The following is a 17,702-nucleotide window of genomic DNA, read 5'->3' on the forward strand; positions in this document are numbered from 1 at the left end:
CTTGTGCTATTTGGCTCTGCTTTTATTTCTTATAATTATATAATAATGACATAGGGCATATTGCTTGACAGAGCAAAAATATTTGACCGTATGCCCCAAAAGAGCTGACAACCCCATGTTCCTACTACTCTCATCCATAGACTGGTGTCATTTGGGAGGAATGGTGGGATTCTATGCACTAGGATACTTGTTTTTTGGTGTCAGCTTAAATGGCAACGATTACAAGGAGACTGTTCAAGATTCGGTTCATATACTGAAGGTTCCGTGCTAAATTTTTCACAGGGTGCTAAATATCCCAAGGCTGGTCCTGTTCATCTTGATGTTTTTATTTGTCTCAGCTGTCAAATACCACAATATTGACAAAAGAAGTGTGATGGTTGTGATTGAACTGAAACCTCTATATTCCATGGATATATAAAGGGTGACGGTCATTTGAAGGAGTAGGACACCTACCCAGCGAAAATCCAGTGTAGAAAATGTCAGATACCATTCACAAGCATTATCACGATGATGATTTTGATGCCAAGGAGTTTGTTAATACTCATTTTTCCCATGGGAAGATCAGTATAATCGAACAAAGCATGGGCTTTCCTACAAGGATCATCCATGAGATGGCTTCCACAGGTAATGTAATGATCATTCATGAGATGGCTTCCACAGGTAATGTAATGATCATCCCTGAGATGTCTTCCACAGGTAATGTAATGATCATCCATGAGATGGCTTCTACAGGTAATGTAATGTATATCAATGCATAAAAGCTCAGCTAAGAAGGCACAGTGGCCAAATGGTCAGCACTGAGGGTTCCCAACCATCCACAATTTCATAGAAAGCCTGTAAAAATAGCTGTGAATTGGTAAAATTGATAGGGGGGGGGATTTGTGCTAGAAGGAGGAATGAAGGGGGACATTTGTGCTAAAAGAGGGAATGGAAGGGGGGGGGGGATTTGTGCTAGAAGGAAGAATGAAGGGGGACATTTGTGCTAAACTAATAGGCTTGTGGAGGAGGGTGCTGGGGGGTTGTTTATGATGGAAAGGGTAATGGGGGAAGGGGAATTTGTGGTAGAAGAAGGAATGAAGTAGGGGGATTTGTGCTAGTAGGAGGAATGGAGGGGGATTTGTGCTAGAAGTAAGAATGGAAGGGGGGGGGATTTGTGCTAGAAGGAGGAATGGATGGGGGGCTTTGTGCTAGAAGAAGGAATGAAGAGGGAGATTTGTGCTAGAATGAGGAATGGTTGGGGGGATTTGTGCTAGGAGGAGGAATGGGGGGGGGGGGGGAGATGTGCTAGATGGAAGGGGGGGGGGATTTGTGCTAGAAGGAAGAATAAAAGGGGACATTTGTGCTAAAAGGGGGAATGGAAGGGGGGGTTGTGCTAGAAGGAGGAATGGAGGGGGGGGGGTTGTGCTAGATGGAAGGGGGGTTGGGATTTTTGCCAGAAGGAGGAATGAAGGGGGACACTTGTGCTAGAAGTAGGAATGGAGGGGGGATTTGTGCTAGAAGGAGGAATGGATGGGGGTATTTGTGCTAGAAGTAGGAATGGAGGGGGCGGGTTGTGCTAGATGGATGGGGGGGGGGGATTTGTGCTAGAAGGAGGAATGAAGGGGGACATTTGTGCTAAAAGGGGAATGGAAGGGGGGGATTTGTGCTAGAAGGAGGAATAGGGGGGGGGTTGTGCTAGAAGGAGGAATGGATGGGGAGATTTGTGCTAGACAGCCTGGAGGATGTGCGGGCTCTCTGTGCTCTCTCCCATCCTGTCAGTGGAGCGCTCCTCCATACAGCAGAAGGATCGTTCTTACAGGGCTTCATAACCCCCCCCCCCCAGAAGGAGGAATGGAGGGGTGATTTGTGCTAGAAGGAGGAATGGGGGGGATTCTGTGAATACCCTGTCGCCAACCACCCCACCAACATCCGAAAAGTGGATCAACCTAAGGAAAATAAAATTGCATGAATCAGTGATAGAGTAGTCCCTTGGTGTCCTGGTGGATCATCCACATGGTAAGTGCTCTTTACTGTAAAGGCTTGAAAAATAGTCTTTCACATGAGCTGATTCTTATCATTAAACTGATTAAAAAAAGACCTGGGTGTGCTTCTAAACATATCAAATTTTCTAATGTTTGCAAGAAACAATACTGTATTATGTTGACTTAGAAAGTATCCAACTGCTAATAAGACTGGGCCATGCTTTATGAGGGCTTTTTTGCCTTTCTCTGTATTAACTGCATATGCTAGTACACGAGCACTGCAGCAAACGAATTGGCTACTTTTGCCATTTCTCCCTCTTGTAGTCTGATCTCTGCTACCTGGACTGCAAGAGGCTTGCAGTTAAAATTATGTATTTACAAGGCTTGCATTATATAAACACATTTAATGACATATATATATATATATATATATATATATATATATATATATATATATATATATATATATATATATATATATATACATATATAAATATAACAATCAATGGGTGGGTTACCTTCTTTTCTTTCAGGATGTTTAGATCAAAGCACAGGGTGGACTCCCACTGCTCCACCAATATGAAAATAAAGTAAAAGACGGGGCCAATGCTTCAATGCAATTCTTCTTTACTCCGATATTCAATCCAAAATGTACAAAATGCAAGCCACTGTACAGTTGCGAGCATCACTGTTCTTCATCAGGCTTATTTGGCCACGCACAGCCAAATAAGCCTGATGAAGAGCAGTGATGCTCGCAACTGTACAGTGGCTTGCATTTTGTACATTTTGGATTGAATATCGGAGTAAAGAAGAATTGCATTGAAGCATTGGCCCCGTCTTTTACTATAAATATATACTGTATATATATCATGCTGTTGCTGTTTTACCAACAGACAGCTGAAAGTAATATGTTAAATTATATATATAAATAAATACAGATCTGCATTAATTTGTGTTTTTATTAAATCTGCCTAGAGTTCAGCTGTAAAAGGTTTGTGGTTTTATTGTTGTTTTTCCCCACAGGGCAGCTGAAAGGAGACAAGGTACTTGATAACAGTATGGGGTCCATAATCTACCAACTCTTTTCAGTCAGCAATATTTACAAAGAGATCTATGTTGTACAGATGAATGATTCCAGCTTCAAACACTTCAAGCAATGGCTGGACAATGACATCAAAGCCACTGATTGGTCACATTCTGCCAAACGAGTCTGCCATCTTGAGGGTAACAGGTATGCTTTACATTAGGGGAACATCAGAGAAGAATATGATTTGGTCACCAAGGCCCACCATTTAATTGGGAAGAGCTGTATATTTTTTCCATTCACTAATCCCTTTTAGGTGTGTTGGATGGCTGCCATCCCTGACAAGCCTTGTGGTTCCATCTGCCAGCCCCTACATAACTACTGTGTGTTGTACCTTTAAGTAGGATGCAGCTACCTCCAAGGCATGACTGCGTTAAATAGATTCATTGCAGTTGTAGGTTCTTGTACTGTGTTAGTCATCAATAAGTTTAAATGCAAACCTTTACATCTTTAGGTCATTGCACAAATCGCAAAAAAAAAAAAAAATGTAGGTGGGTTATCCTTTTTTGTTCAGAGCTCAGCTCACATTTTCAGTTTTCTTGCCTAAACAGATTGATGTCCCCCTCACCCAAAGCCTGACGTCATCAGGAGGCTGCTTGTCTTTTAAAGGTCCTACCAGCTGGCCTCCTGATGATACTACATTGAGCAAGTACAGTGTGTTCAACATAGCCCCAAAGTGTCCTGGGATACATATGACATGGGCATCATCAGGGCTGGACTGGGACAAAAATTTGGCCCTGGACTTCCTCATGACTGGCCCACTTTAACTTTGAGTGTCCCAGACAGCATCCCCCTTACATCAGAGTGTCCCCAACAGCGCCCCCCTTACATCAGAGTGTCCCCAACAGCGTCCCCCTTACATCAGAGTGTCCCCAACAGCGTCCCCCTTACATCAAAGTGTCCCCAACAGCACCCCCCTTACATCAAAGTGTCCCCAACAGCGCCCCCTCTTACATCAAAGTGTCCCCAACAGCGCCCCCCTTACATCAAAGTGTCCCCAACAGCGCCCCCCTTACATCAGAGTGTCCCCAACAGCATCCCCCTTACATCAGAGTGTCCCCAACAGCGCCCCCTTACATCAGAGTGTCCCCAACAGCGCACCCTTACATCAGAGTGTCCCCAACAGCATCCCCCTTACATCAGAGTGTTCCCAACAGCGCCCCCCTTACATCAAAGTGTCCCCAACAGCGCCCCCCTTACATCAAAGTGTCCCCAACAGCGCCCCCCTTACATCAGAGTGTCCTCAACAGCGCACCCTTACATCAGAGTGTCCCCAACAGCATCCCCCTTACATCAGAGTGTCCCCAACAGCACCCCCCTTACATCAGAGTGTCCCCAACAGAATCCCCCTTACATCAGAGAGTCCCCATCAGCACCTCCCTTCACATCAGAGTCCCCATCAGCAGCTCCCTTCACATCAGAGTCCCCACCAGCAGCCCACTTCACATCAGAGTCCCCATCAGAGAGTCCCCACCAGCAGCTCCCTTCACATCAGTGTGTCCCCATCAGAAGCCCTTCACATGTACTCACCGTTTTGAAGGCAGCTTCTCTTTCCTCTTTCCAGTCATGTGTGATAGGGGAGAGAGGAAGGAAAGTCTGCTGCTGGTCTATCTCCCCCTGCAGGCTGGAGGGAGCATAACGCCTAATGCTCTCTCCAGCAGGTGATGGAAGCAGCTCCTCCTGACAGGAGTGAAATTGCGATCACTCACTGTCAGAGAGGAGCGGCTCCAGGACCGCACCTGACTGGCCCACTGAGCCATCGGCCCACCGGGAATCTCCCGGTAGTCCCGATGGCCAGTACATGCCTGGGCATCATCAGGAGGCCAACTGCTAGAACCATTAAGAGACAAGCATCCCCTGATGATGTCACAAGGAGGATGGCAAAGAATGACCCGGAGTGTGGCAGGTTTCAGCAGATGACCACATGACAGCACTGGATTTGCTGGGCTGGTGACTAGGTTATTATACCTCAACCCAACAGACCAGGTAAGAAGGGATTAAGAGCAAAATAACCCACAGGAGTGACGTTCCTTATTAAAAAGGCAAGCTTTTGGGATCTCTTAGGTCCCTTTATCAGGCTTTTTACAATGCATTGCCATGTGTGTGTGTTTTTAATATATATATATATATATATATATATATATATATAATTATATATATATATATATATATATATATATATATATATATATATATATATACTCAGGGGCGTAACTAGAAATAGCAGGGCCCCATAGCAAAATGTTGTATGGGGCCCCCCTGCAAACAGCCCCCCCCCCCTAGTGTCAATGCAGCGTGAGTTGTGCCACATACAGCGTGACCTGGGCACAATGCAGCGTGACCTGTGCCCAATACAGCGTGACCTGTGCCCCATACAGCATGACCTGTGCCCCATACAGCGTGACCTGTGCCCCATGCAGCGTGACCTGTGCCCCATACAACGTGACCTGTGCCCAATGCAGCATGACCTGTGCCCCATGCAGCGTGACCTGTGCCCCATGCAACGTGAACTGTGCCCAATGCAGCGTGACCTGTGCCCCATACAGCGTGACCTGTGCCCCATACAGCGTGACCTGTGCCCCATACAGCCTGGTCTGCCTGTGCCCTATACAGCATGACCTGTGCCCCATACAGTGTGACCTGTGCCCCATACAGCGTGACCTGTGCCCCATACAGTGTGACCTGTGCCCCATACAGCCTCACCTATGCAGAGGAAGAGGCAAGCCACCCGGATCAGCAGAGAGCGGGATTGCCCGCTGTAATAGCTTTCATTTGAATTTTCCGTCTTCTCGGGGCTCATCGTCACATAGCCCCACCTCTTGGCCCAATGCCTTTGATGACGTCACATGTCCTGCATTGGAACAGCGTTTTGTCTATCAAAAGCGCCGGGCCAAGAGGTGGAGCTATGTGACGTGAGCCCCGGGAACACTGGAAGTTCTAATGAAAGCTATTACATCGGGCAATTCAGCTCTCTGCTGATACGGACAGCTTGCCTCTTTCTCTCCTCTCTCTTCCCCTGGCTGGGAGACTGTGCCGGCGGTGCTCTCATCCTCACTGGGCCCCACTCGGTTGCGGGCCCCATAGCGCCTGCATGGGTCGTTATGGTGGTAGTTACGCCCCTGTATATACTGTATTATATACACTATATTGCCAAAAGTATTGGGACGCCTGCCTTTACACACACATGAACTTTCATGTCATCCCAGTCTTAAGGCCCATACACACTTTGTACAAGCTTTCCAGTGGATTTTTGTACAAAGGGCATCGGCCATAAACGAATTAAGCATACACACGGCAGGACTTTTTCAGCCAACTTTCACCAAATCACGTGGTTTTTCAGCTCTTTACCACCACCCTTTGGTCAACTTCTGTATTGTTGTCTGATCTTTTGCATTGGTTCTGAGCATGCGTGTTTGTACTTTGGAGCAAAGTCCTATGGATTTGTGTACACACGATAGGATTTTGCACCATAGGACTTTTGATGCCGGAAAGTTTGTCCGATGGAGCGTACACACAATAGGATGTTGCCTTAAAACAGCTAATTTGCATGTTTGTTGTCAAAAAGTCCTATTGTGTGTATGGGCCTTTAGTCCGTAGGGTTCAATATTGAGTTGGCCCACCCTATAACAGCTTCGACTCTTCTGGGAAGGCTGTCCACAAGGTTTAGAAGTGTGTCTATGGGGATGTTTGACCATTCTTCCAGAAGTGTATTTCTGAGGTCAGGCTCTGATGTTGGACGAGAAGGCCTGGCTCGCAGTTTGCACTCTAATTCATCCCAAAGGTGTTCTATCGGATTGTGCAGGTGTTTTGCTTGCGTCTATCTAGTAAGGTTACTTTGTAGTATAAGCAAGGAAGCTGAGACCTCTGCAGTGTGTAAATGTGTTTTACTATACAAAAATGCTGTACATACAAAACTATTACAATATACAAGACTGACAGATATCTATAGTAAGATGCCTAGCAAATAAGCAGAAACTATGGTCTATACACAATAAAAGTATGCTTAAAAGTTACTTAACTCCGGTTACTGTGTGTTCATGATCTCCGTTGCTTCTGGAGATCAGACACCTTCTTCTTGGCTGGGACAGATTCGAGTGTCCTTGGTTCCAATGCATGATGAGTGGCTTTTGGTGTTAATCCATGTTGAGTGGTTTCAGCTTATGCCTGGCAACCTTTATATAGCTCAGGTTGTTTTCCATAACAACCGTCTACAAGTCATACTTTCAGTATGAGAGACCCTCTCTTACCTGTTTAATGTAGCTATAGAGACAATAGCCTGTTCAAACTGTCAATTGAATACAATGGTATCTACATTCCCATTGTATCCAACGGCATTTGTTTGAAAAGTTCTGTGTCTGTGAAACCAGAATGCTATTAGTCTTATAGAAAAATCATATTTATATCAAACGCAACACAGCAGGCCAGTTAAGTTCCTCCACCCCAAATTTGCTGATCCATGTCTTTATGGACCTTGCTTTGTGCACTGGTCCTATTCATTTGGTGGAGGGGGGGATTATGATGTGGGGTTGTTTTTCAGGGGTTGGGCTTGGCACCTTAGTTCCAGTGAAGGAAAATCTTAAGGTGTCACCAGTGCACAAAGCAAGGTCCATAAAGACATTGATGAGTGAGTTTGGGGTGGAGGAACTTGACTGACCTGCACAGAGTCCTGACCTCAACCCAATAGAACACCTTTCAGATAAATTAGAGCGGAGACGGCGAGCCAGGCCTTCTTGTCCACTTCAGGTCCTGACCTCACAAATGCACTTCTGGAAGAATGGTCAAATATTCCTATAGACACACTCCTAAACCTTGTGGACAACCTTCCCAGAAGAGTTGAAGCTGTTATAGCTGCAAAAGGTGGGCCAACGCAATGTTGAACCCTACGGACTAAGACTGGGATGCCATTAAAGTTCATCTGTGTGTAAAGGCAGACGTCCCAATACTTTTGGCAATATAATGTATATATATATATATATATATATATATATATATATATATATATATATATACACTACCGTTCAAAAGTTTGGGGTCACCCAAACAATTTTGTGTTTTCCATGAAAAGTCACACTTATTCACCACCATACGTTGTGAAATGAATAGAAAATAGAGTCAAGACATTGACAAGGTTAGAAATAATGATTTGTATTTGAAATAACATTGTTTTTACATCAAACTTTGCTTTCATCAAAGAATCCTCCTTTTGCAGCAATTACAGCATTGCACACCTTTGGCATTCTAGCTGTTAATTTATTGAGGTAAGCTGGAGAAATTGCACCCCACGCTTCTAGAAGCAGCTCCCACAAGTTGGATTGGTTGGATGGGCACTTCTGGCGTACCATACGGTCAAGCTGCTCCCACAACAGCTCAATGGGGTTCAGATCTGGTGACTGTGCTGGCCACTCCATTACCGATAGAATACCAGCTGCCTGCTTCTGCTGTAAATAGTTCTTGCACAATTTGGAGGTGTGTTTAGGGTCATTGTCCTGTTGTAGGATGAAATTGGCTCCAATCAAGCGCTGTCCACTGGGTATGGCATGGCGTTGCAAAATGGAGTGATAGCCTTCCTTATTCAGAATCCCTTTTACCCTGTACAAAGCTCCCACCTTACCAGCACCAAAGCAACCCCAGACCATCACATTACCTCCACCATGCTTAACAGATGGCGTCAGGCATTCTTCCAGCATCTTTTCATTTGTTCTGCGTCTCACAAACGTTCTTCTTTGTGATCCAAACACCTCAAACTTGGATTCATCCGTCCACAACACTTTTTTCCAGTCTTCCTCTGTCCAATGTCTGTGTTCTTTTGCCCATCTTAATCTTTTTCTTTTATTGGCCAGTCTCAGATATGGCTTTTTCTTTGCCACTCTGCCCTGAAGCCCAAAATCCCGCAGCCGCCTCTTCACTGTAGATGTTGACACTGGTGTTTTGCGGGTACTATTTAATGAAGATGCCAGTTGGGGACCTGTGAGGCGTCTGTTTCTCAAACTAGAGACTCTAATGTGCTTATCTTCTTGCTTAGTTGTGCAACGCGGCCTCCCACTTCTTTTTCTACTCTGGTTAGAGCCTGTTTGTGCTGTCCTCTGAAGGGGGTAGTACACACCGTTGTAGGAAATCTTCAATTTCTTTGCAATTTCTCGCATGGAATAGCCTTCATTTCTAAGAACAAGAATAGACTGTCGAGTTTCAGATGAAAGTTCTCTTTTTCTGGCCATTTTGAGCGTTTAATTGACCCCACAAATGTGATGCTCCAGAAACTCAATCTGCTCACAGGAAGGTCAGTTTTGTAGCTTCTGGAAGGAGCTAGACTGTTTTTAGATGTGTGAACATGATTGCACAAGGGTTTGCTAATCATCAATTAGCCTTCTGAGCCAATGAGCAAACACATTGTACCATTAGAACACTGGAGTGATAGTTGCTGGAAATGGGCCTCTATACACCTATGTAGATATTGCACCAAAAACTAGACATTTGCAGTTAGAATAGTCATTTACCACATTAGCAATGTATAGAGTATATTTGTTTAAAGTTAGGACTAGTTTAAAGTTAGCTTCATTTAAAAGTACAGTGCTTTTCCTTCAAAAATAAGGACATTTCAATGTGACCCCAAACTTTTGAACGGTAGTGTATATATATATATATATGTATATATATCCCTAATTGGAAGCTCATATAGTTGTTTTGCTTGGTGTCTATTAAAGTGGTAGTAAACCGGCGGTTGTTTTAATTTTTTTTTTTTTTTAAAGCACCTGTGAGGCAACTGCATAGTTTGCTAGTATGCATTGCATGCCACATTATGAAATACTGGGAATGAAGCCCTTCAGTGCTGTGCTGTCACCGCTGAGAGGGCTGACATCTTCCCCTGGTCTTTATTCTGGGTTTGTGCATTTTGGCTATGTGATTGGCTACAGCCGCAATTATATCACTCCCGTGCATGCACGCAGGAACCCTTGGTTTCCGACACAAAGCTCTGAAGATCTGGCAAGGTATGCTGGACTTCAGACCATATGCGCCGGTGACGCAATTGGCTATATTCAGGGCGAATATCTCCTAAACAGTGCACGTTAAGGAGATATTCTTTTTCCTACAGGTAGGCCATAGGCTTACCTGTAGGTAAAAATAACCAAGCAGGCTTTACTACCACTTTAAAGTGGATGTAAACCCGATTCATAAAATGAGAGCTGGGTACATATATCTGCAGTGTTTTCTTATCTTTCTTCAAATTCCTAAGTCCCGTGGCTTTCTCCTGCTCTGTTCTTCTGTTATCAGCATGATAACTTCTGACAAGTTCTCTGTCAACTGTGATAAAACAATTTTATGTCAGGGAGGGTGCTATAAATAGATTAGCAGAGAGCTGGTCTATTCACAGCACAGCTCTGCACGTCTCGGTCTATGTGGAGTGGGGGTGTGTGTCTTTCCTCCAATCAGCTGTCTCTCAGTGTATGGCAAGAATCCACACCCACAGGTGAATCAGGTAGAGAAAATTCTAACAGGACGTGCACTTTTTTAAAACTGCATATAAAGCTGAAGACAGCAGATATACATGTAAAACTTATGAAGGAAGATTTATTTAATCTCTGTGTATCATCTAAGGCTGTTCACTTCACTGGGTATATGTGAGGGTTTACATCCACTTTGCAATATAAGCCAAGGAAGCTATTAAAACTCTGTAGTGTAGTAATGCTTTTAGTAAACAGAAATTTATAGCATATGTAGCACCCTGATAGTAGGCAGGGTTGCTAACCAATTTAGGTGGCTAGCTGATAACTAGCCTGGCTGATTGATAGGGGGTGCACTGGTTCTTTCCCTAACTCTGGATTTGATGCACTTCTCTCTTCTGTCACTAGGTGGCATTGTTGCCTGTGGCATTAGAATGATGAGGGCATAGTGAATTCAGATCAGGAGTGAATGGGTTGTTTCAGCCAATTGGCAGGGATTTCTTTGGTCCCTTGGCATGCTGGGAGAGCCTATTTATTCAGGAGGAGTCAGGTGATCGGAGTTCTGTGCCATCTGTACAGCTGTCTGGGTGGACGTGTGTTACAAGGCCCTGGGTTGCTAGGGCAGAAGGCCTATCCTGGGAGCACCTGGCTGCTAGGCAGTTAGAGGCCTATCCAGGTTTGAGAGAAGCAGCGTGGGGTTGGGGCTTCAGGCTGGAAGCTCAAAAAAGTTGCAGAGGTTCCACCAGACGGGGGAACTGGATCGTTGCCAGCGGTGAGGGAGAAGCAGTTGCTATAAGAGACGACCACTCCTGTCACCAGGGGCTAGTGTTGATCAAGGCCAGAGGTAAAGGGAGGAATAGTCACCAGCAAGGGATCCTCATTCCTGTTATCAGAGGCCAGTGCATGGAAGTTTGAAGAAGTACCAGAGCAGCCTTTTCACCAGCCGGGGACAGTGATGAAGTGGGAAAGCTTCAGCAGAGTGCCAAGCCAGGTACCCAGCAGGTTAGCAGGGGTGACGCTTGAGGAGTATACAGTGGGTTAGCTGTGGAAGAGCTTAGTTAGGGGATCCAGTGATGACTGGGATCTTGAAGTCTAGTGAGAGACCGAGAGCTCAGAGAGTGAAGATTTAAAGTAGGATGCTGTGAGATGTGGGTGAAGATCTAAAACGAGTTGTTATGAGTTACGTGTACAGATCTCTATTAACTGTTGCAAGTTCAATTGCCATAGGAGACAGTAGTTATACAAATACAGTTGCTACATCCAGCTTAAATGCCCTCCACCTGTATAGCAGTCTGCCTATTATTTTGTCTCGGAGTCTGACAATTACCATTGCATCTGCCTAAGGGTGTCCTGGCCCTAACCTTCTCTCCCCCAGTTCTGTTAAGACACAATAAATCTCCTTTTCTTGCATTCAAAAGGTGACTGGCGCCCAATCATTCTATCTTGCATTACACCCACAATGTGCTTTGGGGGGGACATGGGGCCATGGGGACCGCAAAGCACCCTCCCCATGTTGAGGGCATGTGGCCTGGTATGGTTCAGGAGGGGGGCGCTCTCTCTCTTCCCCCCCCCTTTTTCCTGCAGCCTGCCAGGTTGCATGCTCAGATAAGTGTCTAATATGGATTTTGGGGTCCCCCACGCCATTTTTTTTTTGCCACGGGGTTCCCCTTAAAATTCATACCATGCCATTATTTTCAAAAATTTGGGCACGGGGTTCCCCTTACAATCCATACCAGACCTGAAGGGCCTGATATGGATTTTGGGGGGTACCCTTACGACATTTTTTTTATTTTGGCACTGGGTTCCCCTTAACCACTTTTTGCAGGTTGAAATGTCTGCTAATGGCTACTCATGTAGCAGGGTAAGTATTAGTCTCATCAATCAAAGTAAGTCTAACACGCTGTGTGGAACAAGCCACTGAGGACCTGCCAGGGTCCGCTGCCAGGGTCTGCTGCCACACTGTCAGATGTTTAAGGAAGCCGACCAGACATTTCCAAGATGGTGCTGGTACTCCAGTGACGTCATCACGTGTGCATTACAGCGACATCTTGGAAGTGTTTGGCCGGCTTCCCTAAACATCTCACGGCATGGCAGCGGACCCTGGCAGCTCCTCAGCATTTTGTTCTACACAGCGTCCCGGGCTTACTTTGATTGATGAGCCTAATACTTACCTTGCTATGTGAGTTGCCATTTGGCACCTTTTTATTTTTTAATAAAAAGCTTTTAAACAGTCTGCACTTAGATGTGCTTCTCTATTTGTTTTTTGTGTTCAAAACAACTCTGTCCTCCTCTGCCTCCAGAAAAAGTGTTCCTTCTTTGTCTTCCCTATCACTCTGCCTATTTTCTGAGACCTCATTTCCTGTAAGGAGCTTATAAACCAGTCCAACATATCAGTAGAGCTTTATTTTCCAAACACAACACATGTAACTAATTCATTTATATCTAAGCTATAAAAAATCACCAACATAGCCATAGCAACACAATAGTTCCGAGTTTTTGCACTTCGCAGAGGTGCCTTGATGTAACATTGTGGCTTTACATACATTTGCAAACATATGCAACAAAAAAGCTCTTTTAACCTAAAATTTGGAAACAGTAAAAAAAGAACTAAATTTCCACTTTGAAACTATTTCTAGGAATTTTTTCCCCAAAAAAACTTTATCTCATGCTTCTAGTAATTTTCCTTAGAATGGTAAACATCCCTGGTTATTTTTGGCATTTTGAAAATAGAGATGGTTGCTGGGAATGAATGCCCAGGAGTTTCAGTACATCAGTAACCATTCACTGGCCAAAGAGAAGCATCACGAGACCTAGAAGAAAGGCCGGGGGGGGGGGTATTATTAGTATTTCTGCCTTCCTTAGTAGTAGGATCATTACTTATAGTAGGAACAGTAATCATAGTGCTACAAAAATATTATTATTATATGACCTGTAGTAGTAGTAGGAGGAGAAAACGCAATACTATTATTACCTTTATGAATAGTAGTGTCTACAGCAACATACCCATTAGTAATAACAGTAATAAAAAGGTGTAATTGTAGTAATATTGCTAGCATTAGTAGTTGGATCAATTTTAATAATAGTACAATAATTGTAGTAATAAAATATATATATATATATATATATATATATATATATATATATATATATATATATATATATATATATATATATATTCATTATCTGGTGTAGTCTTTTTTTTATCTTTACTTCTAGTAGTAATCAAACTTTGGAATTAACAACAGTAGAAAAGAAAAAGTAGCATAATATTTGTAGTAATATGGCTAGCATTATTAGTTAGATCAATACTAATAGTAGCAGAAGTAATTGGAATAATAAAAAGCTATTATACAGAATTATGTCATAGTAGGAGAGGGAGAAGCAGTTCTTTTATCACCTTTACTACTAGTACTACTAGTAGTAAATGCAGAAGCAAAACTAATAATAGTAATAGTAGCAGTAATGTGGTCATATTATTAGTAGCATTACTGACATTATTTGTACAATGGTCCTAACAGCAGTGCAAGTAATCATAGAAATAAAAAAATTATTATATTATCTGTAGTGGCAGTAGGAGGAGAAGTAATTCTATTATCAACTTACAACTAGTAGCGATTACAGTTGAATATGCATACAAAAACAGTAAAGTTGTAGTGGTACACTATTATTAGTAGTATTGCCAGCTTAAGTAGTAGGATCATTACTGATTAGGGTTGTCCCGATACCGATACTAGTATCGTTTCCCCCGATACCTAGAAGTCAGCTGTGATCAGGAGCGTGGGGGAGTTACAAGATTTTCCCCCAGCGGCTTTCAGCGCCTTTAGTGACATACAGCGGTGATCGGTCACCGCTGACTGTCACTGCATCCTCCTCCATGCCCCCTCCGTTCCTCTGTCCCCCTCTGTTCCGCCGTTCCTCTCTCCTTCTCTGTCCCCCTCCGCTGTCCCCTCCGTTCTGCTGTGCCTCTCCGCTGTCCCCTCCGTTCTGCTGTGCCTCTCCGCTGTCCCCTCCGTTCTGCTGTGCCTCTCCGCTGTCCCCTCCGTTCTGCTGTGCCTCTCCGCTGTCCCCCTCCATTCCGCCATTCCTCTCTCCATCTCTGTGCCTCTCCGCTGTCCCCCTCCGTTCTGCCGTTCCTCTCTCCTTCTCTGTGCCTCTCCGCTGTCCCCCTCCGTTCCTCTCTCCTTCTCTGTGCCTCTCTGCTGTCCCCCTCTGTTCCTCTCTCCTTCTCTGTGCCTCTCTGCTGTCCCCCTCCGTTCCTCTCTCCTTCTCTGTGTCTCTCCGCTGTCCCCCTCCATTCCTCTCTCCTTCTCTGTGCCTCTCCGCTGTCCCCCTCTGTTCCTCTCTCCTTCTCTGTGCCTCTCCGCTGTCCCCCTCCGTTCCTCTCCCCTTCTCTGTGCCTCTCTGCTGTCCCCTTCCGTTCCTCTCTCCTTCTCTGTGCCTCTCCGCTGTCCCCTCCGTTCCGCCGACCCCTTTCCTTCTCTGTCCCCTCCGTTGTGCTGTCCTCCTCCTCCTTGCTTTGTGAATGGATAGAGTCAGCTGACTCTGTCCATTCACATAACTGAAACATTGTAATCTCTTGTGATTACGATGTGTCAGTTTATGAATGGAGAGGAGCCGCTGTCTTCTCTCCATTCATTTTCAGTGCAGCTGAGGCTGCAGAGAAAGGGACTGGGGAATGTCTATCCTCTGTCTCTTTCTCTGTCTCAAGGGGGAGATATCAGAGGTCTGTTAAGACCCCTGATATCTCACCAAAGCCCCCCAACAGCGCTGGTTAAAAAAATAACAAAAAAAAAAACACACATTGCAATAAAGAATAAAAAAAATATTACTGTAAAAAATAAAAATTGTAAATAAATTTAAAAAAAAACACATACACCGTCCCCCCCCCCCCCCAAAAAAAGAAAGCACTGTTAAAAAAAAAAAAAAACACTGTCACGTGACATTAAAAAAAAAGTATCGGTAATCGGTATCGGCGAGTACTTGAAAAAAGTATCGGTACTTGTACTCGGTCCTGAAAAAGTGGTATCGGGACAACCCTATTACTAATAGTAGTGGAAGACATCACAATAGTAAAAAAAAAGCTAATGACATCTATTGTAGTATCTCTGTTAGTAGTAAAACCAGCAGTTATAGTACAAATGATTCCTATTGCTATTATCAGACATGATTTCTTGTTCCAGACAAGGGTGGAAGGAGAAGGAAGACCAGGTGAGAAAAGTAGTTAAAGGGGTTTATAAGTGGGACAACCATGAAACCAATGGCCTGGATCCTGAGGTTGTGCCACAGGTGGATTGTGTCCTCAGTCTATGGATATTAAATGCCATCAGTAGAACAAAGGAAGACTTCCTTAGGAACCTGGAGAGATTCACATCCAGACTGAAACTTGGAGGCCAGCTGATGCTGTTTCTGGTGCTGAACATGACCTTCTACAAGGTGGGCCACCATCGCTACTTTATGCTGACCTTGGACGAGACAGAAGTACAAGAACTCGTGATTAAAGCCGGCTTCGTCATTGAAAAGTCATCTGTCATTACAGCTGTGGAGCCCAGTGATAAAGTTGACTACAGCCATTTGAGTTATGTCCTTGCTCGCAAAGTAAAAGAAGCCTGAAAGCCAAAACCCAGAGATCTCATCTCATCATGGTGAACCAAACTTAGAACATTAATAAAATATTTAATACAATTTGCTATTTCCTAAAACTTATTTATTTTTTCTTTGGGAGAAAGGTACAAGCCTTTATTTAAAGCCAACTCTTCTCTCCAATAGGGAAACGGGCAACAAAAAAAAATTACATTTTTTTGTAAAAATGTTGCTGTCCATGCCTTCCTATCCCGGTGACAACCACACTACCCCATTTCTTGTACAAGTTTCAAGTTTCAGAGAGTTATAAAATCCTGATTTTAAAGTATATGTGACATAATTATTTGTCTTTTTGTCAAGTGGAATTGTTTGTATACCTTACTTTGTAGTTTTAGTATGCAGTCATGTGACCACACACCCTCTCTGCCCATCCCTCTTTCTGCAGGGGGTCGGTGTCTGAGGGCAGAGAGCGAATGACATGTAGGACAGCAGAGAAATGCAGCAATGCTATTGGGCTACAGGCGCACCATGCATCAGCACAGAATCCTGTAGCTACAATCATAAAGCTGAGAAACACAAACTGACCACACTAGCATGGATCTGCCTCTGTGCTTGGTGCGGTCAGAATGCTACAAGACTCTAAAAGAATAGGCAAGAGCCCCATGGATTTGTTCATTGTAATCGCACAAGAAGCAACATATACAATATTATTTAATAAAAGGGGAATTCCTTACATGAATATCAATTATAAGGCTTTATATACTTCTCCACTTTATCCAAAACAAAAAACTGTCTGTAATCAGGCTTCAGGAGGCATTTTCTTTCTTGAAATAAGTCCAATCCTCCCCTTGAGCCTTTTGAAATTCCAGCAAAGTTTAGATTTTGTGTAGTTTCTCACTGAAAATCTCTTTAACTCTGACCTGTTTACATCTGTCCTGGTTTGTGTGTAAAGACTGAGCAAGGGAAGGACTAAAACTTCCAGAATTTACAAAATTTATGACCAGGTCTCATTATACAGCAAGCATTGCTAGTTGAAAACAGTAGGGAGTATGTCAGATTAATGCAGAGGGGCCGCCCACAGCTCTCACACAATGGCCCTTCTATGTGGAATGCTACAAACCAGGGGCTCTTAGATTAGGGAAGGATAAGATGAGATAAGACATTGAAGCTTACCGGAACTTAGATATGAAGGCTAAGTTGAGCTTTAAGATGAAGGTTAAAGCTAGTCCAAGCTTGAGGGTTAGGAGTAGAGCTAGGATGAGGGTTAAGGATAGGGCCAAGGTAAGAGTTAAGAGTAGGGCTAGCTTGAGGGAGACGGATAGTGCTAAGGTAAGAGTTAAGTGTAGGGCTAGGTTCAGAGTTAATGATAGGGCTAGGTAAGGAGTAAACGGTAGGGCTAGATTAAGAGTTGAGGAAAGGGCTACAGTAAGTTGAAAGTTAATGATAGGGCTAGGTTGAGGGTTAAATGTAGAGCTCAATTAGGAGTAAAGGGTAGAGCTAGGTTGAGAATTAAGGATGGGGCTAAGGTAAGAGTTAAGGGCAGGGCTAGGTTGAGGGTTAAGGATAGGGCTAGGTTGAGGGTTAAGTGTAGAGCTTAATTAGGAGTAAAGGGTAGAGCTAGGTTGAGAATTAAGGATA

At 44.0% G+C, this 17,702-nt stretch overlaps 1 protein-coding gene across 1 annotated transcript; it reads left to right on the forward strand.

Annotated features, from left to right (window-relative positions):
* The first annotated feature begins 401 nt into the window (after positions 1 to 401).
* On the forward strand, positions 402 to 16,339 carry LOC141110107 (indolethylamine N-methyltransferase-like). The gene is made up of 3 exons (XM_073601324.1): positions 402 to 624; positions 2,985 to 3,192; positions 15,665 to 16,339. The coding sequence occupies exons 1-3, from the start codon at positions 477 to 479 to the stop codon at positions 16,092 to 16,094; spliced, it is 786 nt and encodes a 261-aa protein (XP_073457425.1). The 5' UTR covers positions 402 to 476; the 3' UTR covers positions 16,095 to 16,339.
* The last annotated feature ends 1,363 nt before the right edge of the window (positions 16,340 to 17,702 follow it).

Source organism: Aquarana catesbeiana, linkage group LG10, assembly GCF_042186555.1.
Source record: "Aquarana catesbeiana isolate 2022-GZ linkage group LG10, ASM4218655v1, whole genome shotgun sequence".
NCBI classification, from domain to species: domain Eukaryota; kingdom Metazoa; phylum Chordata; class Amphibia; order Anura; family Ranidae; genus Aquarana; species Aquarana catesbeiana.